We start from the raw sequence: 24,690 nt of genomic DNA, 5'->3' as shown, positions 1-24,690 counted from the left end.
TATGTCAATGTTCATGGAAATGAGGGTGGAGCACGACTTCTTCTACCTTGATTTTCTGTTCGTCCTTGTCGGGATGCATCTTATCGTAGTCTCTTGCGAATACACACGAGGGAATGTTTAAAAAAACAATCTGGTCATATCTGCATAAATTAAAGGAAGTTCAACATGCTACCATGAAATATTAATACTTAACCATTGAAATATATATTAACATATATTTTATACATTTGTAATAATATTGTATGTATATATGAAGTAAAAAATAAATTATAGACTATGTATTTTGCATGCTAAAAATCTTAAAAATAGGCTTAGCAAAAAAACATTTTATTAATTATTTATTAATCAAAGTCTGCATAAATTAAAAGCAGTACAACAATATTAATATAATGTTGAATTAATATAAATCTATATATAAACTGGCAAAAAAAAAGATTAGTAAAATTAAATTCATTTTATAAGCTCGTTAATTATTCAAGCGTGGCGCATGCTGGAAACACCGGCATAGAAAAGTTAAATAAAATGTACTTTTTTATTTTTACAGTGAAATGTACTCAAATTAGCGAATAAATGAGACAACGTTTTCTACTTTAGGATTGATGGAAGATGACGCATTGTAAAGATAACAAACAATCATAAATAATATTTACTAATAAGCTAGAGCATTTATTTTTACTAGAGGTAGACCGATATATCGGTTTTACCGATTAATCGGTGCCGATAGTTACTTTTTAGAAATATCGGTTATAGGCAAAAACCTATACCGATAGTTGCCGATGTTTTATTGCCTGGTGATTATATATATATATATATATATATATATATAATATATATATATATACAAAAAATAAATACAAATATGAAAATTTTCTTACATATACTGCAGAGCATTATAATGCATTAGCAAAATGACAAGATATTTTGTCTTGTTTTAAGAGAAATCTAACATCATTTTGTAACGTTTACGCTTAAAACAGGAAAAATTATTTTAAAAAGGGGAAACAAGTTAATTTTTCTTACCGTTTTCTTAGTTTTCCCTTGTTTTAAGCATAAACCCCCACCAAATTGTTCAATTTCTCTTAAAACAAGACTCTCAAGTAATTTTGTCGTGATTTAACGATGTTTCGATATTTTTATTGGAAAATAAGACACAAATACTCTGTAAGAAAATGATTTTTAGGAGGCCGGGAACAAACACAGTTGATCCTTGAAACGCCCCTGATGGACACTTTCATGATTAGCAAATAAATGTGTTTTATCAGCAAGCTGAAAATGAGAATTTAAAATGTAAACAAACAAACAAACAAACAAGTGAGATTTGGGCAAAAGAATGTTTTAATTCATATTCTATTCTACAAGTAGTTACATTATTTACAATATTTAAAAAAACAACAACAATCAAATAAAGCGACAAATAAACAAATGAATAAAGAATGTTAATGTCTTCATATCTTATTTATTTCCCCCCCATTATTCTTTCATATAACATACAGTACAATATGCATCTACCTGTTTGAAAGTAGCACCCAATTGAAGTAGATTTCCTGTAATCAAACTCAATTTAATACTCCACAGTTTCTCTGATTCTGTCCATATAAGACCTACGCTGTTCATCAGATACGAGATCTATTTTATCTGTAATGTTTTTTAGAGGTAGACTACGGCTATACTGTCAGTAGTGTTGAATTGGGATTGTTAAGACAGATCTATGTAAAACGTACTTGAAATAAAACAGATATGAGGACGGCATTGGCTTCAGTGCAAATAACATTTCTTAAAAGAAGTTTTCAGTCTTGTCCTGCGTTAGTAATATTGTCAAACACGTCCTCTCGACTTTATAAGTCTGACATCAAAGGTCACATCACTTTTCCACTCAAGTACTGCAACCGTATTTGATCAGAGAGAGGGTGAATAAAGCTTGCTTTCAGTTACACCTTTCCTCTTTGAATCCAGTGGTGCAAAGCAGTAAACATTGAAGTAAGAAAGCCATGTTGAGGGTATCTCAGCGAGTATTGATGCTGACTATCACACCTGGAGTCGTGAGTTTGAATCCAGGGTGTGTTGAGTGACTCCAGCCAGGTCTCCTAAGCAACCAAATTGGCCCGGTTGCTAGGGAGGGTAGAGTCACATGGGGTAACCTCCTCGTGGTCGCTATAATGTGGTTCTCGCTCTCGGCGGGGCGTGTGGTGAGTTGAGCGTGGATGCCGTGGAGAATAGTGTGAAGCCTCCACACACGCTACATCTCCATGGTAACGCGCTCAACAAGCCACGTGATAAGATGCGCGGATTGACGGTCTCAGACACGGAGGCAACTGAGATTCGTCCTCCGCCACCCAGATTGAGGTGAGTCACTACGCCACCACGAGGACTTAGAGCGCATTGGGAATTGGGCATTCCAAATTGGGGAGAAAAATGGGAGAAAATAAAAAAAAGAAAGAAAGCCATGTTGAGATAATGAAATGAAGCATCATGCACATTCAGATATTTTCAGTGGGATGTGAGGAGATGGGATTCAGTGTTTTACTGCAAAAACTGATTCTCTTAAACAGTATTTTTTGCTGTTTTTCCAGCATCTAAACATCCTTAAAACAAGATACATGTACTTGGAAAAACAATATCTTATCAAAGATATTGAAAAACAAGTTCAGCTCAATTGACCGTGTTTATGGCATAATGTTGATTACCAAAAAAACAATTTTGACTCGTCCCTTCTTTTCTTGGATGTTACAGTGAGGCACTTACAATGGAAGTCAATGGGGCCAATTTTTGGAGGGTTTAAAGGCAGAAATGTGAAGCTTATAATTTTATAAAAGCACTTACATGAATTCTTCTGTTAAAACTTTGAGCTGTAAACGCTTTTTACGGTTGTTTTAGGGTGTACCAGCATCACGTCGTCATGGCAATGAAGTTGTAATATTGTAACTTTCCACAGAAATGGTCAGAAAGTGATTTTATCACACTAAAATAATTTTAATACAAATATTGTTTACAACTTGTGTCTATACTTTTGAAACCGTGAGTATTTTAATGTTTACACATTGGCCCCACTGCAGCCTGATCGCATGTTCATTACGTTACCATGGCAACATTTTTGCAAAACAAAATTCCATGCCTTATTACACATTTGGCTGCAGTTTTCCAGTGAAATGTCCAACGGGGGGCGCCAAAAGCGAGTGAAATGGTGTCATAATCCGACAAGGTTTTTAAGGTGAATAAGGTGAGCTAGCATCCAAGTTAATCACATTGGAATAAGTGTGTAAATGTAGGTTTCGTCTGTAATACAAGCGTTAAAATGTGTCATTTTTCAAATGTGTTATAGTAAAAGTGTTCTGATATCATAACACTGTAGTATGTGAGAAACTGAGCGACAAATACGTGTTTATAAAGACATAATCAGCCATTGTACTTGTGATTTGTGTGACAGTGAATAAAACACACAGTTGTTGTAATGCCTCTAGTGTTCAATTCACCAGGAAACTGCGACAAAACATAGAACGTGGCACATAAAAGTCCAGGGGTCTGTTCTAAAACCTAGTGAGCTTCCTTCGGAGGCAGCATTTTAAGACATCACAGGCGTGCTCCCGATGCGAAGGCCATTCCTATAGGTTGGTATCTTAATTACGCTGCCTCTTAGGATATCTCGTTTTGTTTCTAACCTACGGTACCATCATATGTATCCTTATGATCTCAGAATGCACTGTGATGAGCTTGGTGGAAAAATAAATCTAAGACGGCGGATGAAGCGAGAGGAATTTAGTCCATTCAATACTGAAAAGTATCGATAAATAGCAGTTTAACATGACACAAATCATAATTTACCCAAAATGTGTTCTGTGCGTATTTATGCTCATTAAAGGATTGTGTCCTTTCTCTTGCATCACCTGTATCGAAACCAGCTGCGAGTCGAGTGTCCCGTGTGCTACGCGTGAGGAGCGCTATTTGAATGATGTACGGAGCTGTTCCAAAAAGCTCTCTTATGAGGCATCATTTCAGCAAGGAAGCTGCCATAGAAGACTGCCTGTGTAGGCAGGAGACAGCAAGGAAGCTCACTAAGTTTTGGGACAGACCCTAGGTTGCCCCATTCACTTCCATTGTAATTGCCTCACTGTAACCCAGATTAAAAAGTAATCAAAATAAATGTTTCTGGTAATCAACATTATGCCACATATGCTTTCGATTGAGCTTGACTTGTATTGAGCACAGAATATTCCTTTAAGATATATTAAGAAAAATTCTGTGAAAAAAAGTCTAATTTCTTGCACAATTTTGCTTCTTGATTAAAATCTCGTTTTAAGAACGTTTAGATATTTTTACTGTAAAACAAGACCAAAATACTACAATTTTTTTTTTTTTTTTTTTTTTTGCAGTAGTGAGAAACATGTTTTTTTAAACAATAAAAAAACGTTTTTTTATTTTTTATTAATTTGTCTCCTGAGGGCCCTTTTCTGCCTGCAACAAACCCAGTTTACTGGCAAGCCTTAAAAAAACGAAACAAAGAAACGAACAAGCAAACAGGCAATATAAAAAAAAGGGCGCAAAAGGGACGTTAACGGTGGTGTGGACCAGTTTTAGTTGGCATCAGCTGAACTCGATTATAAAACAGTTTTATTTCGTCCATGCGTGTTTGCTTCTATCAGACGAGCGAGCCCGCTCTGCTCTGGGCGGGCACCATGACGGGCACGGCGCCCATGCGCTCTAGCGTGGCTTGGCTCACGGCGTATGAGTGCGTGTGTTGTTGCCCGTGCGTCACTGCCGCTGTCGTGGCGATGGTCGGGCGCAGGCTCAACGAGCCGTTACTCCGTGCCATAACGGGCGGGGAGGGGGCGGAGTTGGTAGTGACCACCAGAGTTTTGGGCGGGGGCAGAGTGTGGCTGCCGTTGGTGTAGGCGGGGCGTGAGGGGGCGTTTCCTGCGCTGTTGGATCCACCTGTAAAGGTCTGCCGGGTGTCGCCGTTATATCGTGTGTAGGAGTTGGTGTCGTAGTTGGGTTTGGGGTTGTGCCAGTAATGGCTGTTGTAGGTGTTGGTGGACGTCAGCGTGTCGTTCTCTGAAGAGGAGGCGTCGGCGTGGAAGGCCTTCACTGATGAAGATCTCTTCGGAGGAAGATCGTCCTCCCTTTGAAAAGCGGGACAGGAAATGAAAATTAAGATTTTATAGCATACACACATATATATATATATATATATATGCATTTCTTCAACTTTGGGCACTTCTAGCTCTGTAGACTTCTAAAAAGTAAAGTCTCGAACCAAACATTTTTCACACTCTCACTAGTTTATTTTATTTGTTTGCTAACAATGTCCAACAGTGTGTGCACATGTATCACATGAGATTGATGTCATTTCCAGCACATCTCAAATTCCGAATTAATAGAATTCTGTGCTGGAAATGATGCTGACGGAAATGACATTTTTTATGTTTCTTTTCAAATAAAATACCTGACTTTTTTGTCTTTCTATGGCTAATTTCATAACTAACATTTTATATATCCTAAATACACACAATTGAATAAAATTTTCACACTTATTTTGCATAATTTGGCAAAATTACGTTGGAAATGACGGGCAATAAAAAAAAGTGATATTTCCCTTGATTTGTCTTTGTTTTGTCTCATATTTCATCTCTTCACTGACACTTTTGTCCACTTGGTTAACAAGTACACTAACTTTTGAGAAAACTTAATTTGGGGAAAAATTGTTTGGCGTTGTGGAAATGACGCCATAACTGTGGGACAGCCGTACATTTTGAACAATTGATATAAATCATATTGAAATGGTTTTTATTTCACTCTTCGATTAGATGATCATAGTTATAAACATGTAATAATGTGTACTTTTATAATGGATTTTCATAGTTTAATATTGGAAGTCTGGGTCTAAATGCTAAAACAGTCAAATAAAAGACATTTGTAAAGTACCAGAAATAAATGATGAAGTTTCCAAATCAGTTTTAATGAGACGTTCATATAACTAAAATAAAAAAAAGTGAAATTTGTTTGGGAAATGAAAGTGCCTGAAACTGAAGTACAATCAAGTAGAGTTCACTTCGATGATCATCACCTGATCTCGTTGGGAATTTCATCTTCATCGTATTTGTTCTTGTTTCTCCAGTAGAAGAACGTCACCACCACCAGCAGAGAGCAGATAACCAGCGCTAGAATACCAGTGATGATCGTGCCGGCGATCAGACCGACACTCTGAGGCTGAGCTGAAAATGAGAAAAGAACGACAGAGAGATCAACAATGAAGAGATGCACAGTTCACACAAAAATATAAATTCATCAACATGCCAGGTTTGAAATAAAGGAGGGTAAATGAGATCTGAGAAGACAAGAGGGGAATAATATTTAATTAGAGTCTGTTCCTCACACAAAGCTATCATATGACTTCAGAAGACATGAAATGAAGCAATGAGACTTTTAATACAAATGCACTGAAATTGGGTTCAATACTTGAAACTTTTCTACATGATTCACTGTACTGCCAAAGGTTGGTCAAAAATATGAAGTCAAGATACGGCAATGTTTTTATGTGTTTTTTTCAGTGGGTCCTTTGCATGTTATTTAATTTTGAAGCAACAGAACTTTTAAAGCTTTTAATATGTTCCTCTATATTATCATGAAAGTAAGATATGTTCATTAGGAATACGCCAATTTATCTGCTACCGATATTTACCGATCAATGACTTACCAGCCATTAGCATATCGGTCATAATCGTGAAAACACTGACATGAAAAAAGAAATGTTTACGTAAATTTATTGCATTGCATAGTTTATAAAGCAAGTTTAAAATCATTTTTCTGTGGGTATTACAAAGTTAACCCAACCAAAATAATTGAATGGAATGGAATTTAATATACTTATAATATATACGGTATAAATATATTTAATTCACTGTATATTTAATATAAAAATATAATTTGTGCATTTTGGACGAAACAAAGACTTACACTAACAGCAATACAAAATAGAATAGACAAATAAAAATAAACTACTAACAATAATAAACCTTCTAATATATACAGCAACGTTATAATAAATAAAGCAACATGGTATAAACTATAATAAAAGAGAGTGAATAAATAAATAAATACATTAAATTTAAAAAAGAAAAGCATGTCAAATAATATGAATTTACAATGTGCTATCATAATATTGTACTTGGGAAGTACAAAATAACCTTCCCCCCCACCACATAAATCTTCATGCTATATTTTTTATATTTTATCTTATTTAGCTTTTGTACCTCTTTGCACTTTTATAAAGCATAATTCCTAAGCAAAACAGTAATCTGATGACAAGTGGAAAAATATAGGTATCGGCCAATAATTTGTTAAAAGGTTCATATCGTTGCATCCCTAAAATTCATATTAATTTAAATAGTATTTATAGGCAAAGCTAATGTGGGCTTCATATGTGCACTTCTTTTGAATCAGATGCCGAAGTAATCACTATCACATGGTTTTCAGCCGAACAAAACTTCAAAAAGCTTCATTTTTTTTGACAGGTTTGACATTTGTCATCGAACATGACATCAATAGAGTATAGCACACTAGTTGTATGGACTACTTTTACAGGGTTGCTGCAGAGTTTTTAAAATCAAATGTAGGGGCCTGGGTAGCTCAGTGGTAAAGACGCTGGCTACCACCCCTGGAGTTCGCTAGTTCGCTAGTTCAAATCCCAGGGCGTGCTGAGTGACTCCAGCCAGGTCTCCTAAGCAACCAAATTGGCCTGGTTGCTAGGGAGGGTAGAGTCACATGGGGTAACCTCCTCGTGGTCGCTATAATGTGGTTTGTTCTCGGTGGGGTGCATGGTGAATTGAGCACGGATGCCGCGATGGATGGCATGAAGTCTCCACACGCGCTATGTCTCCGTGGCAACGTGCTCAACAAGCCACATGATGAGATGCGCGGGTTGACTGTCTCAGATGCGGAGGCAACTGAGATTCGTCCTCCGCCACCCGGACTGAGGCAAATCACTATGCGACCACGAGGACTTAGAGCGCATTGGGAATTGGGCATTCCAAATTGGGAGAAAAAGGGGAAACCCCCCCCCCCCCCCAAAAAAAATCAAATGTAAGACTTTTTAAGGCCTTTTTCAAGACCAAACAAATAAAATGAATACCGTATCCCCATACCAAAAAAATTTATAAATACAAATTAGAGGTCGACCGATAAATGATGCGGAGGGCCAGACAGAGGCTAAAATAGTCCAAATTAAATTAAATTTCAGATGCAGATTATGGTGCAACCAAAATACAAATAACCAGAAAAAATATATATATATTCATAGCGCAGAACTTTTAACTTTAAACACTGAAATACATCGGGGACTCTTATTTTGAAATGTTTGCACTTCACTGTTTCCAGCTGCTCATTCAAACAGATAAGGGATATAAAATGTGCACTCCTACAATAACCTACAACATTTTACAATATAAACAATTAAAAGTAAACACTGTCATATTTCATCAACACTACATCATCATCATCAACAGCTGATCTTTAGTGATCGCTTGTCATAAATTTACGAAATGTCCTAAAGATTACGAACTGCTCCGCAACAGCGGGAAACACTCACAAACTGCCGCATTTGCTCTCTGAATGACGCAGTGCATGCATTTATACGTATAATAAATCATATTCTTTTGAAGTTTGATAATCATATTAGGTCATATCACGATTCCTGTCTTTCCGCTCACAAATATAAGACCTGATTAAACGATATTTAAGACTTTTGTTGTATCATTTAAGATATTTAAGGAAAACTAAATTTAAGACTTTTTAAGGATCCGCAGGAATCCTGTTTTATGGTATGGAAAAGAGCAGCTTGGACATTTTGAAAAACATCTCCTTTTGTGTTCCATAGAAGAATGATAGTCATACGGGTTTTTAAGCAACATTAGGGTGAGTAAACGATGACAGAATTTTCATTATTTGGTGAACTACTCTGTTGTCTCCAGACTTACGTGCTACGACCTGCAGGTTTAGTAGGCAAGTGCTCTTTCCGATGGTGTTTGACGCGGTGCACTGATACAGTCCAGACGTGCTGGTGCTGATGTTCCTCAGTGTCACTGTACCCTGCATCTGATCTGAACACAAAACAGGAGACAACGCTGAGTTATCACAAACATTTGATTGACAGCACCTCAGTAATGTTCTAATCAATGAGTGTGTTTACATGCACAACAACAAAACACTTATAACTACCACAAAACAACCCGTTATCATAATGGGCTTACATACAAATCAACTTTTACAATGCAACCTTTTTTTCTCTCTCCATACTTTACATGAAAATGTGTTCATCAGGTTCATATAAGACCTTCCCCAATAAAAGGATGCAGTTTTGAACATAAACATTGTATGATCGATGTAAAAACACTCAATAACACAACACAGACTTTAGATTTTAATACAAATGAAATAAATGACAAAATAAGAAAAATAATAAATAATTTGCAGTAACATAAATAACCTCTTGATGGCAGTACAGCTGTAATTTTGTTCTGATCTGGTTAAACTACTTTGTCTAGTTTGAGACATTAATGTTCTGTATTGATTAAAACAGCATTTCAAGAATTAGTTTTGTCTGTTTGATGATTAATGGTGCAAATTCACTAATGGCAAAAATATTCCTGAAATATACAACTATATATTTTCATTTATAAATACCATTTATAATGTGTGAGAATTATAAAAAGCATGATTTTATTAAGATGACAGTTCAATTAAATAATTAGCAAAAATGCTACATTAAATACTTGGTTTGTATATTGTCATTGTACTAAAGCCAAAAGAAATTAAAAAAATGTCTGGGAAATATTAATAAATGTATAAATGTATGTTGACAAAACATGTATTTTTTGTGCACTATTATGTTAGATGTCAGATGTATAAATCTGAAGAGAAATTTCATTCATTTATTTAGCGCTTTTTGTACTCAAATAAATATTTTAGCCTATTTTCAAGATTTATGCATTTCAGTTTCATAACAATAATCCATCAAATTGAACTGAGTACTTTAAATAAAATAATTATGAAAAAAACCCTAAATATTTTACGTTTTATTAGTTTAAATTTGTTAAACATTACTCAATTTAATGGAATATTAAATTAAATTGAAATGCATAAATCTTACAGCTAAAATATTTTTTCGAGTGCAGAAAAGTTCTTCAGAGAACGTTCTGACAATGCAATGAGCATGATTACATGTATGATCTTACACTGATTATGCTTAAACAGCGTTCCTTGTTATATCGGCGTAAGGTCATAAACATAAAAAAAAAAAGTCTCATGGAAACGGTTTTCTTGCGTTGTCCGATTTTTTGAATAAGCAGATTTATGGTAGTTACCATGTAAATGCGCTCACTGATGAATCATGCACAATAACATCAGCAATATTTAAAACAAAAGGACTTCAAGGAAACCTCTTGAAATCTGAAAGCAGGTTTAAATGTCTGATCCTGCAGCTTTATTTTAAAGCAGTGTTGATCCACAGAGGCACAGAGTGCCGTCACGTTTGGAGAGAGCAGATAAACCACCTCACCACACACACACACACACACACTTGGACTGGGCGATATGATGATGTAATCTGATATCGATGATGTCTTACAAAGATCCTGATGCCGATTGCAAACAGATGATGATCGACAATATCGGGAAATGGCAAAACCATGGATCTGGGAAGTCAGCACCCGCCACCCGCCAAATGTGACGAGGCTGAATCCAGTTCGCAAGCTCCTCGTCCGAATGTATTTCACGTGCGGGTAATTTTGCTCATCTACCCGTAACAGGCGGGTGACCTGTAAGACGTCTCGGAGTGACACACGACATAGTTACAAAGACATGCGCTTGAAGAAACGCACTTTATTATATTTTTAAGAACAGACAAACGAAAAGCCGTCAATGCTCGTATCTGATTCGCTGTTTGTTCAGAGGTGTGCAGCACGAGCCTGTCATTTGCAACAAGCGCATGTAAAAAGTGCGATTTGAATTTAGAAATGTCTATTGTTTATGTTTTTCATGTTTCAATAAATGAATACACTTTTTAATCCAAAATCAATAAAACAAAAAAATTCACCGACCCTCGGCAGGGGAGTTGACGATGTAGTATTGCGATATTTTCTAAGGCAATTATCACTAAAAAAGTTTTTACATATCACCCACGCATACACACACACACACACACACATGGTGGACCGGGGTGGGCAGAGATCATGCCACACCATGAGTCAAAAGCAGCAGATTTACCAGAGAATGTGGGGCAAAACGAAATTCCCATGGGCAGGGGTTTTGTACCTTGCATGGCATTGTGGGGCAGTTTGGGCACTGACTCCAGTTTTTCCCAGGAGTAGGTGGGCGTAGGGATTCCCTCGTCTGACCCACACAAGAGCATCACATCACTGCCCACATCCAAAGCACCCTGAATACGACAGGACGGTATGGACGGAGGAACTGCAGGGTAGAGAAAGAGAATATGCTCGTCATAGGCAGCAACTTAGCACACCACATAAACGGAGCTCTTCAAGTGAAGCGCATAAAAGATTAGACTCACAACTGATTCCGATAAGAGTTGCTAAGAGTCTGATTCTCTACTTTAAAATAGTGGTTCTCAAACGACGCCTCACACAACAAAAAATCTATTATTTTTGTCTTATTGTCCAAGAAAAATATCTAAACATCCTTAACTCAAGAAAAAAAATCACTTGAGAAGCAGGATGCCATAAGATAATAAGTCTTGTTTTCAGAAAAATCTAACAAAATGCACTAACATTTGCCAATGGGGTGAGTAAAATAAACATGTTTTCGCTTTGAATAAAATTTTTATTCTTAGCTCATTGCCAAATAGTTTTTTTTCTTGTTATAAGCATAAATGTTTGTGATGTGATTTTTCTGAAAACAAGACAAAATATCAGATTTTCTTGTTTTAAGAATATTTCAATATTTTTTATTGGAAAATAAGACAAAAATACTCACTAATTTTTTTATTTTTTTTTTTACTTAAAAGATTACTTACAATTATTTAAAATAAGTAATATTTATAATCTTATTTAATAAAAAAGCTAAATAAACAAACAAACATATTTCATTGTGTAATTCAACAACTCCTTTCAACAAGTTGTTTTTATTGAATAACTTACAGTCCTGTAAACTTCGAGAATCACAAAATTTACCACAGTAATTTATTTTAAATCAACTGACACGTCTAGTTTCAATTTCTGTAATAAAAAAGTTCGAAAACGATCAGCTTTATCTATACTTTTGAAACAGTGTGTATGTTAATGTACAGTGCCACACTGTAACTGCGATTTTTTGTACAAAATTTTGTAAATATTTTTTCTGGTAATTTATATTATGACACAAATGCTGCCGATTGAGCTTAACTTGTATTGAACCCGGAACATTCTTTTAACCCTTGTGCACTCTTCGTTTTAGACTCACACTTGTATTGTTCGCGGTCAAATTTGACCGAAAACAATAAACGTGTTTTTTTATGAAAGAAATGTAATAACACTTCTTTCACAACATCAATAAAGTAAAAACACAAAAATTCGTCATTTCTGGGGGGATTTTATTTCTAAATTACACCATGAATTTGCATATGCAAATAAGCATATTTATGTTGATTTCACTATAGTAAAAACCTACACTTCTATAAGCTGAAACATGAAGAAAATGAGAAAGTGGTACTGAGGGCAGATTGCTTGTGATGAAAAAAATAACCAGTAGATGGCTGCAGAGATACACTAATTCATTTCTGATTGTAAGACGACGAATTTGTGTGTGTGTGTGTGTGTGTGTGTTGGTGTGTGTTCTGCATTGTGGATTGGTTATGGTCTCACCCGATCATTTGCGTGTGTTCTGCATTCTGGCAGAATTATTGATTTTATTTGACAAATTCCCCCCCAAAATTGCTCTGTGTTATAGTCTCGCCCATTCATTTCCTATGGTCGGTCATATTTGACCGTGAACACAAGTGTCACTTTTTTGTCTTGCTGCCTAAACTCATCAAATCCAGTCAAATGTTTTTGTGTGTGTGTGTGTTCAGATGACAAATGTAGGAAAGTAACCATGCCTCGAGCCACTCAGATAAAGTATACAATTTTCATTAAAGAAACTAAATTGATTTCGGTCAAAAATGACCGAACAGTGCACAAGGGTTAAAGGATACAGTATTCCACACAGTGTGCTCTGTTGTATACTGAACATTTTGGCAAATGTAGTAGGTCACCCAGGTATTTCATGCATACAGAAAATATGCATAATATGCACACTATGAATACTTCGGAAAGAGTATGGCCCTGTCCCAACAGCCACACTTGCAGTCTTGCCTACATAAGTGCACATGTACGTGGCACCAAGTAAGTCTGCCAGTGTCATAAGTCTCATATCTGAAGCATGCCAAAGCTCAGTGAACTTAACCCACACTAAATCCACACTAGCCCAAATACTGCTTCGGGAAAGTATCCCACAGTTCATTAGTTTGTTCTTCCCTAATAAACCTGCTGGTAATTTTGGTAATTTATCAGACAGTGTTGCATATACGATTAAGTAAGTGTTGTTTTAAAAATAAAAATGCAATTTTCTAAACTACTACTCTTGTTCCTGTCTCATCTGTACATTTATGTAATTGAAGAATACATTTTAATGCTTTTAAATTTTGTACGAAACCACATACTGATAAGTTGTGTAAAGTAGTCTTTGGTTGTCTTATATAAATGACAAGCCAAAGCATATAATTTAAATGGTTTGTATTAGTAGCTATTAATGGATCACACGGGTTTACACAATTCATTTTTTGTGTAGTGTATTGAGAAACAAAGTAGAAAGAAATGGCTTTTATTTAATGTTTTACAGTAATTATGGACACCGCAATTTTTTTAACATATTTTAATGTGCAAAGTATTGAAAATCAAAATGAGTAAAAATAAATAACTTTGACAATTTAACACAATGAAACACTGTAAAAACGGTGTGTGTGTGTGTGTATACACACACACACACACACACACACACACACATCCTTCCCAATTCCCAAAAAGTTGGGACAGTATGAAAAATGCTAAAAACAAAAAGGACTGATTTGTAAATTATATTCACCCTTTGCTATATTAAAAGCACTACAACCACACATTATGTGATGTTTTAACCAGTGAATTTCATTTTTTTATTTTATGCACAGTAATTTCAAATCAGATGATTGCAACACGCTCAAAAAAGTTGGGACAGTCGAATGTTTACCTCTGTGAAACATCACCATTTCTTCTAATAACACTTAATAAGCATTTGGGCACTGAAGACACAAGTTTGTAAAGTTTAGAAAGTGGAATTTTCCCCCATTCATCCATTATGCAGGTCTTCAGCTGCACAATTGTACAGGGTCTTCGTTGCCGTATGGTGTGCTTCATAATGCACCACACATTCTCAATTGGACACAGGTCAGGACTGCAGGCAGGCCAATCTAGCACCCACACTCTCTGCTCACACAGTCATGCACTTAAAATTCAGGCAGTATGTGGTTTGTAGTTTTCCTGCTGAAATTGCGGGACAACCCTGGAAAAGATGGTGCTGGATGGCAGTATATGTTGCTCCAAAATTTTTACATATCCATCTGCATTAATGGTGCCCTCACAGATGTGCGAGTTACCCATGCCATGGGCACTGACACACCCCTGGCCCATACAGACACTGGCTTTTGGACCTGACACTGATGACAACTTGAATGGTCCTTTTCCTCTTTGGTCCAGATAACACGACGAGTGTGTTTTTCTAAAACTTTTTTAAATGTGGACTCTTCAGACCAAAAAACACAGTTCCACTGTTCTACTTTCCATCTAAGATGAGACCGAGTCCAGAGAAGTCAGCAGCGCTTCTGGACAGTGTTGATGTATGGCTTCTCCTTTACATAGTAAAGCCTCAACTTGCATCTGTGGATGCAGTGGCGAGTGATGTTGATTAAAGGTTTACTAAAGTAATCCCAAGCCCATGTTCATGATATCCATTACAGATGAATGATGTTTTTTAAGACAGTGATGTCTGAGGGGTCAGAGATCACGCACATTCATAAGTGCTTTTCGTCTTGCCCTTTACACACCAAAATTATACCAGATTCCTTGAATCTTTTAACTATATTGTGCACTGTAGAATGTGAAATGCCCAAAATCCTTCCAATTAGTCTTTGGAGAACATTGTTCTCAAAGTGCTGGATTATTTGCAGAAGCATCTGTTGGCAAATTGACAAGTCTCGAATGATCCTCGCTCTTGAAGGACTAGGCTGTTTTTGGATGCTCCTTATACAGTATACAGTATTATGACACAATTGCCTCACCTGTTTCACATCCCCTTGTTATATCCACTTGTCAAATTGTTATTAGTCTTAAATGTTGCAATCAACTGATTTGAAATTTCTGTACTTAAATAAATAAATAAAAACAATGAAATTCACAAGGTAAAGCATCATATAATGTGTAGTTGTAGTGCTTTCAATATAGAAAAGGTGAGTATAATTTACAAATCAGTCCTTTTTGTTTATATTAGCATTTTTCATACTGTCCAACTTTTTCGGAATTGGGGTTGTATTACATATTTCAATAACACAATCCACTTAAAACAACCAGTATTTTAATGATAAATTAAAAGGTGGGTTAACTATACAGTTAATTATTTATTTTTTGTAGGTTATTTAACAGTCACCACTGCCAACAACAATCAGTCTTCGGAGAACAACTACAAAAACTGCTATCTCAACCGGGACAGACATTGTTACGAGTGTCCCAATGTGCAATCAAAAGTCATAAGCGCACTAGTGATAAGACAAGTAGGTAACTAGGCAAGTACAAAGACGGCAAGTGTGGATATCGAACCAGGGCCTTTGAGTAGTATGTTAGTGTGCGATTTCGAACAGAGCCAGAGTTCAATGTTAACGCCACTCACCAAGCACAGTGAGGCCAATGACTCCTATATTGCGCCCTCCGCGGTCAGGGAGGTTATTGACTAGGCACTGGTATGTCCCTGTGTCAGACAGCTGAGTGTTATTGATGAAGATTGAGGCACTTGTGCTGGGCATAATGGACACGAAACCCACTCGCCCGTTCATGTGATTGGCTAAACTGAACACCTGCCCACCCTGATAGATGATCACCTGAGAACAGAGACAGAGAGAGAGAGAGAGAGAGAATGAAATAATAATAATATTAAAACATGGCAATAGTTACATTCAAACAACAGTTTAAGTGAAATGGAATGTTACACATTATAGTATGCAGATCTCTACTAAATGCACTTATATTTGTGTGTGCCCTGCATACTAAAAGTGTGACCATACATCCATTTCTAATTAGATTAGCATTTCCTAAAGGAAATAGCAGTGCTTGCAAAGGTTGCATAAGTGTTCAAATGCTGGTTAAGTTTAGGCTGTAATGCTCACAGAAAACCTATACCACTGGTTTAATAACAACTTGCATGTTATCACAAATGGTCAGTGTGTTCAATGAACTGTATATTTTATCCTGGGAAAATCACTAAAAATGTGCAAGAGATTTTTTGTAACCAAGACTTCAAGGTATGTGGCTACGCAGAAATTGACTTTAAAAAAATAAACCCACCCTGAGAAATATTCAGTGTAGTAAAACGTGTGACAACTAGCCCTGGTCTCCCCAACTCTAGAAGGAGAAATGCCTGTAGAATATTCATTGGTGCGCACACACACACACACACACACACACACACACACACACACACACACACACACACACACACACAGCAGTGAGTGTGTAAAGCATTTTTAAAGCACTTTGATCTTTGTTAGAAGCTTCTGTGATCAACCACATTCAAAGAAACCTGCTTCACTCTCACACACAGTGTGTGTGTGTGTGTGTGTGTGTGTGTGTGTGTGTGTAGAGTGTCAGTGGCTTTTAAGAGACAGAAAGACCACTGTAACATCACACACACACTTGAGCGTTGTTTTGAGCGACAGTAAATGATGCTCTCATGGATTCATGTGCGTTTCTTTGGGCCTCTTGCACACCAGTGAACAGGCGGCACTTCAGCTGAGATGAATCGAGACGAGCCCTGCAGCCAGTGTGTGTGTGTGTGTGTGTGTATCAGAGAGAGAGAGATGAGCTGTGTAATAGGGAAAGATGGGAATGATGTGACAGAATGAGATAGAGATGGATGAGTATTACTCTAATGCGTGTTTCTCCTGTTATCAGTCGTATAATTCTTTATCACAATGTCTCAGTACAGCACAGTACATGATGAGCACTCATTAGTGTTTGCTAAGACAAGCATCACTATCACTGTTGCTCATGTTTAGGGTGAGTGATTTGAACAAACCTCTGAACCTGAGCATTAATATGTTTGTTCTATAGACATGAATAATCCCTTAAATCATGCAGTACGGCAAGCTGAATCGACTTTCAAGCCGAATTGACGTGCAGGATATGAATTATAGATATGTATAATTCAATTTCTTGATCTCAGCATTGGAATTACTACTAGTGCTAATATTTAATATCAGTAATTACATTTGCACTAGTTAAAAATATTTCTTTTTCTCCCCAATTTGGAATGCCCAATTCCCAATGCGCTCTAAGTCCTCGTGGTGGCGTAGTGACTCAATCTGGGTGGCGGAGGACGAATCTCAGTTGCCTCCGTGTCTGAGACCGTCAATCCGCGCATCTTATCACGTGACTTGTTGAGCGCGTTACCGTGAAGACGTAGTGCGTGTGGAGGCTCACACTATTCTCGGCAGCTTCCACACACAACTCACCACGCACCCCACCGAGAGCGAGAACCACATTATAGCAGCCACGAGGAGGTTACCCCATGTGACTCTACCCTCCCTAGCAACCGGGCCAATTTGGTTGCTTAGGAGACCTGGCTGGAGTCACTCGGCACGCCCTGGATTCAAACTCGTGACTCCAGGTGTTAGTCAGCGTCAATACTCGCTAAGCTACTCAGGCCCCCTAAAACGTTAATTCTTGATATAAAACATGACACCATTACTTACAGAAATACACATTCATGAAATCAAAAATGGAATTTCAACTAGTAAAAAACATATTTACTGAAATGTGTAACTGTAGAGCGGTCATTTATTCCTATTAGAAATTGTTTTTTCTTTCTAATTGGAAATCCAAACGCACATATTAGCCATGCACTTCTTACAATTTAAAAATAATTTAATTGTTACTAATGCAAGTGCCTGATATTAACAACAGAATTGCAACTTGTAAAAATGCTAGTTTTTGATATCAGTAGTTTGGTTCCCACAAGTGGCAGTGTTCATTTTATCTTTAATGTTATTGCAACTTTTTTATAAAAAAGTAAGACTGCTAATCTAATTAATAACATGACATGCTGATTAATTAATCAAAATAATCGCAATAATTGCATACATCATTATTTGCTGAGAAAGGCACCCAAATAATGTTAATTCATATAAATAATGTATAATATTTAAAATATTTTTAAATATGTAGGGCCTATAATAAATACATAATACAAATTCAAATTCAGTTTGAAATAAATTGCATCACTGTGGCAGAAGAATAAAGCATTGATTAGACAATACAATGTGTCTTAAGAGCTCAATATATATAGTTTATTTTATTCTCATATCATAGAAAAAGCCAGAAATCGCACTGAATTAATGCGATAAATTGACAGCATGATATCTTTAATTACTCTACAATTTATTGATGTCCATTTCCAGATATCCTATTTGTTGAAATAAAAGTACAGATATCAAACATTATCATTTTTACTAGTTCAGGAATAGATATTTGCACTAGTAACACTAGTTACTGTATAAGTTTACCAGTAAGACGTACTAGTAAGAAATGAATTATAGATATCTGTAATCGTGTTTTGAACAGGAGTGAAAGAAAGATCATTACGAAACTCTACTAGTGAAAATACAGCCATCAGTATACAGTTACATACATCAGTTTTTTACAAGCTGAAATGTCATTTCTGATAACAAGGATGGGTGTTTCTGCAAGAAATGACGTCATTTTTTTCTATCAAGAAGTAACGTTTTTACTAGTGCAAATATAATTATTATGGATATCAAAAATGAGCATTTTCACTAATAGTAATTCCATACCTGATATCAAGAATTAGCATTTTAAGTACAGTGAAAATGTAATTAAAGATATCTACAATTCATATATGGCACATGATTAAATGTCAAAAGGACTTGCGATACATGCAGTTTGTTGAAGACAGGTTTGCTACTACTAAGCGATCTAAGCGATCAGACTTACGATTATTGCCTGGTGGATGGAAAAAAAAAAAGGACAAAATCTCCCATAACGAGGGACTTGAACTATATATGGAGACAGGAATATCACAGAGACTTGAGGGGGGACTCTTGACTTGAATCAGTTAGCAACCACCTAGCAACCACCCAGAACACTCTGGCAACCAAATAGCAATGCTCCAAAAACCACTAATGGTGGTGACGTTTGCCTGGGCAATCACCACACATTTTTTATTAGCCTTTCTTTTTTCTCATTTAACATCTATACACTGCCATGCAAAGCAATGCAGTAACCATACATTGTCTAAATTGAGCTATGAGTGAATTTAGGTATCTAAGACAATGATCTGCCCTGTAATAGATGGGTTTGTCTCAACTATGATCAAAATTGGAGTAACTACAAAAATCCTCACTAAAACTAAGTGATTGAAGCCATTTTTCTCAGTTGTAGTTTTTGAGTAGTTACCTCTTCTATATATATATATATATATATATATATATATATATATATACACACACACACACACACACACACACACACACACACACACACACACACACTGTATATTTAAGCAATATCACCCGAGCAAGAGTGAGATATGGCCCTACATCAGCACTGTTGTGATTCATCCATAGGTAATCACAGCAGCGCTGATTTAGGGCCATATAGCACGATTGTGAGTGTGATATTGCTTATATACAACAGTTGTGCATTCAACATGTTTGTGAATGTAATTCAAAAATGTCACTTAAGAACTAGTATCATGGCTTGGGCTGTTTCTAATAAGTTATTGGAGAAAAAAGGATGTGTGTGTGTGTGTGTGTGTGTGTGAGAGAGAGAGAGAGAGAGATGGAGTGTGTGCCATCACCTGTTGCCACTCCCAATCAGAGATGCTGTAGTGTGTTGATCAGCTTTCTGAAGATAATGTAATTTTGGTCAAATTCATCCTATTTTCTCTGTGGAAAAATAGCCATCCAAGCTGGGGTATTCCTCCCTTTTTCGTGGTAGCTGGTGCGCAAGAGTCATTCACTATAGAAACCGCAATCTCCTTTGCCATTTTGAACAGTATGTCCTCTCCAGTGTGGAAACTCCAGTAAGAGGTAAGCGCCTTGAGTTTGTGTAATTAATCAGTTTGTTGTGTCTCTCAGCTTTAATGTTAAAGTTGTTCATTTAAAGTGGTTTAAAGCTATTTCCCAGCTTTAGTAGTGTAATAGTAATCCGAGCGATCACGTAGTGCTGATGAATGAAAACACTGACTGATGCTGACTCACTTCACATCACCTAACTGGCTCATATTACACACAAAAACGGTCTTTTGCCGCCACCTGCTGGCTAAAATATGTAACGTCACAAAATTAAAGGTAAAGAGACACATATATCTCTTAGCACATGCACTGCTCTTACACTTTAGTTTAGAAACGGCATGAACACAAGCGGAGTGATACACAGTGAAGCGTCCGAGTGCTGATGGTGTGAGACCATCAGTACTTATGGAACGTCTTTTGTCCAATCAGATTCGAGGACCAGAACTAACTGTTGTGTGTATATATATATATATATACACACACACACACACACACAATTTTATTATAACAACTGACTTTCAAAAACATGCTAATTTAACATTCTAAAAAATTCTGTTTTGCAGATCTCTTTGATTAAACAATCTGTTTGTCCACATCAAAACACACATTTCCGTCACATTTCACGCAAGATATGGTAGAAATATGTTCAATCAAATAATGCAGCTGAACTATGTTTTAATGTGCATAAATGCATTTCCTGCATCAGCTGAACTGCAACATGAAAAGAGCACAAAAGATTTATGAGGGAAAAGTTGCATCTATATGCACGTACATCTGCTGCGTGTTTTAATCTGCAGCTAAACAGAGAAGATTATGGCAAACGCAGCGCATCGGCAAACGCAGAATATGATCTGATCAGAACGAGGTCAGCAGGTCGGGGGGGAAGCATAGCATGTGTCTTTACGATAAGCCTGACATATGTTACAGACACGGCATGTAAATCCCTCACCTATACAGAGCATGCTGGGATCTGACCAGCATATATGTTCCACTTGTGTTGGTGAAGTGCATACTCAGTGTAGTACACAATGCGGTCATACTAGGACACAGATAAGAAAACAGAACTAATTATTTTAGTAGGACTGGACAATATACTGTAGCTAAAATGGATATATCTATATTTTCTACCTTTGACAATATTCAGTATACAGTATATATTGATATTTATGTATTTGCTCTGAAATGGTTAAAAAAGGGTGATCCCCTTGCTTTGGTACATGGCTTACAACTCTTTTATGGAGAAAATGAATGGAAAGATACTTGTAGAACCACGACGGCTGAACAAGTTTTGCCCTCTATTCCATGCATATAGAAAATTTGCAAACTATGCACAGTATACATACTGCATACTACAGTACTAACTTTCAAAAGCAGTAGGTAATATGTATCAGTCCAAACACACCCATTGACTGAGTTTCCACCTGTCGTGCTGAACTGGATAAAATGTAATACAATAAAATACAATCTTTTGAATTTTTCACATTGACTATTAAATGTGGTTTGTGCATGTTTCATTGTATATTTATGGTGGACGTTACATGTGTGTATGTGTTTGTTGTGCGTGTGTAGTGAGCAGCTGTTGTGTTCTGGCCTCTGAGCTCTGGGTTAATTAGTGCAGAAGATTTGTTTGTTGTGCAGGTCAGGTTAAAAGTTGGGGGCAGGTGTGTGTGTGTGTGTGTATGGCTGTTTGCATGTATGTGTGTGTGTTCAAGTTACAGAAATATAGTAAGGTAAGAGTTAGAGACAGGTAAGTGTATGTGCATGTTCTTGTGTGTGTGTGTGTGTGTGTGGGTAGCAGGTGAATGGGGTTTGGCACACAGTCGCTCATGAAAATAAATCAGATGGAATCAAAGTATGGGGGGATAAACCTGCGCTCTGTGTTTGAAGCTGTACAAAGGTACAGCATCTCTCATGTGCACAACTCCCTGCGGTCTGTTTGCCACTGCACCATCAAAACAGCAATGTTTGACTGCACAGATCATACGTGTGTGCCGTAAAATATGCGGTGTTACCCAGGGGCCAGTGCACAGATGCTGGGTGTGCATACTGTCAGGGAACGGCAGGTAAACACACATGATAAGAGGACAGGAAGAGAGAAATGGAGAGCTAAAATTATCCACAGATCTATAACATCAAAGTGTCCAGCATGTGGACTTTTTTCCAGAACACAAAAAGAAGATATTATGAGGAATGTTAGCCTCATGTCACCACTCATTGCATGCTGTGTAACATCTCCTTTTTGTGTTACCGAAGAAAGTCATAGATGTTTCTTTAACTACGGGCACTTTCATGTCCCAGCGGTTGCTTTTTATTAAAACAGATTATATGAAGGTCCCATTAAAACTGATTTGGAAACTTTTTACCGTGCCTTCACTATTTATTTCTGGTACTTTTCAAATGTCTTTTATTTGACTGTTTTAGCCTTTAGACCCAGACTTTCAATATTAAACTACGAATATCCATTACAAAAATACAAATTATTACATGTTTAAAACTATGATCATCTAAACAAAGAGTGTTAATTTTATTGTGTTAAAATTAATTCTATCCATATTAAAAAATGACGACTGTCCCACACTTTTATACCACACCAAATAAATTTGTCCCAAATAAAGTTTTTTCAAAAGTTAGTGTACTTGTTAACCAAGTGGACAAAAGTGTCAGTGAAGAGCATGCTTGAGATGCAACTTATTCATCCGTCATTTCCAATCAAGCTGTAATTTTGCCAAATTATGCAAAACATGAAGATATTAATTAACTGTGTGTTTTTAGGATGCATAAAATGTTAGCTATAAAATTAGCCTTAGCAAGACAAAAAAAATGTCATTTCCATCAGCGTCATTTCCAGCACAGAATTCTATTAAACACAATACAGAATTTGAGATGTGCTGGAAATGAATTTTCATGACTTGAATGACATAAATCTCCTGTGATGCATGTACATACACTGTTGGACACTGTTAGTAGACAAATTAAATAAACTATAGTGAGAGTGGATTTTACTTTCTATAAAATTTTATTTAAAAAAATCACAGGGTTGAAAGTGTCCGAAGTTTATGAAACACCTTCATATACTCACAAAATCATAATTTCTGGGGTAACTGTAACTTTAAAGCAACAAACTTTAACAGGCTGGATGTTAGTGATTTTACCACTGTTGATTATGTTGTGTTCCATTCAATTAAAAAAGTCGACACTTGATGTTAGACCGTATTTCTTCATTATAAATCACAACCTTTATACTCAGCCTAACTCTTAACTTGCAGGTGTATAATCAGTGTTAGAATAACCAGTATAACTCCACAAAAGGTCTATGATGTACAAACTAATGTGAAAATAGCCTTCTCAGCACTTCTAATGGAACTCTAATTAGCTTTTTTGAAGTAAAGAAAATGTTATGGAATGTTTTTCTCTCATATAATTGAGCCTTCTAAAAGAGGCAACATTATGTATCATCATGCTAATTAGTCAGCTAATGAATGCTGTGGTTGAAGCACTTTTTAATATATCAGACATGTATAAAAAAAAGCATCAGAACAGGCTTCAAAAACAGTTAGGGCCGTAAAACAGCATTTCCTTTAATTTTCTGGTGCCGTGACCCTGGTTTGTGACGAGTGTGTTCACACTTGGCAGGTTTGGTTCGATTAAAAGGAACTCTGGTGCGATTGCTCTGTTAGTGCGGTTCATTTTGAACAAGTGTGAACGCTGTCACCCGAACCGTGCGCACCAAACAAGTGGACCGAGACCGCCTGAATAGTGGGTCTCGGTCCGCTTCCAAACAAACTCTGGTGCGGTTCGATTGATATATGAATGCAACACGGACCAAAGACGTCTAAACGGACCAAAAACAGGAAGTAATTTGCCTAATACTGACCTCAAGCATACCTGGTTCTTCTCATCATAGGAGCTATGTTGCCCATTACAGTTCGGTACAGGCGTCAGAACCGCCGTCAGCCGTCCTTGCAGCATATCTTTGTTTGTGTGTGCAACGGAGGAATTCCTGCCGCTGTTTTGACTCCTTTACAAATTGTATTAGCTCTTCGTTTATCTCAGCTGGTAAAAATATACATATATAAATATAACGAGTGTATTTCGCCCATATATGTCATAAAAGCTGTCCAATCAGGTTGTGACTTTTTCCTGATGCCTTTGGTTTTATATAATTAGGTTCGGTGTTAAAACTGCCAGTGTGAACGCTAAGCGAACCAGGACTAAATGTATCATTTTCTTTTTTGGTCCAGACCAAGAGAACCAAGAGAACCGAACTATAAGTGTGAACACACCCTAAGAGAGAATTCTGCTGATCTCATTTGTTTGCATGGCATGAAAAATTCATT

General features: G+C 36.7%; 1 protein-coding gene across 1 annotated transcript in view; it reads right to left on the bottom strand.

Moving 5' to 3' along the window:
• Positions 1-1,277: 1,277 nt before the first annotated feature.
• LOC127429933 (immunoglobulin superfamily member 11-like) overlaps positions 1,278-24,690 on the bottom strand; it is a 141,470-nt gene continuing 118,057 nt past the window's right edge. Inside the window, exons 3-7 of the mRNA XM_051679308.1 lie at positions 15,937-16,144; positions 11,302-11,457; positions 8,967-9,089; positions 6,059-6,206; positions 1,278-5,114 (exon numbers count right to left, since the gene is read on the bottom strand). Of these exons, the coding sequence (XP_051535268.1) occupies positions 4,634-5,114; positions 6,059-6,206; positions 8,967-9,089; positions 11,302-11,457; positions 15,937-16,144 (1,116 nt within the window). The 3' untranslated portion in view covers positions 1,278-4,633. The remainder of the gene's footprint in view (positions 5,115-6,058; positions 6,207-8,966; positions 9,090-11,301; positions 11,458-15,936; positions 16,145-24,690) is intronic.

Source organism: Myxocyprinus asiaticus, chromosome 39, assembly GCF_019703515.2.
Source record: "Myxocyprinus asiaticus isolate MX2 ecotype Aquarium Trade chromosome 39, UBuf_Myxa_2, whole genome shotgun sequence".
Classification (NCBI taxonomy): domain Eukaryota; kingdom Metazoa; phylum Chordata; class Actinopteri; order Cypriniformes; family Catostomidae; genus Myxocyprinus; species Myxocyprinus asiaticus.
The sequence above is the reverse complement of the archived record's forward strand: the minus strand, read 5'-3'. Positions and strand labels throughout refer to the sequence as shown.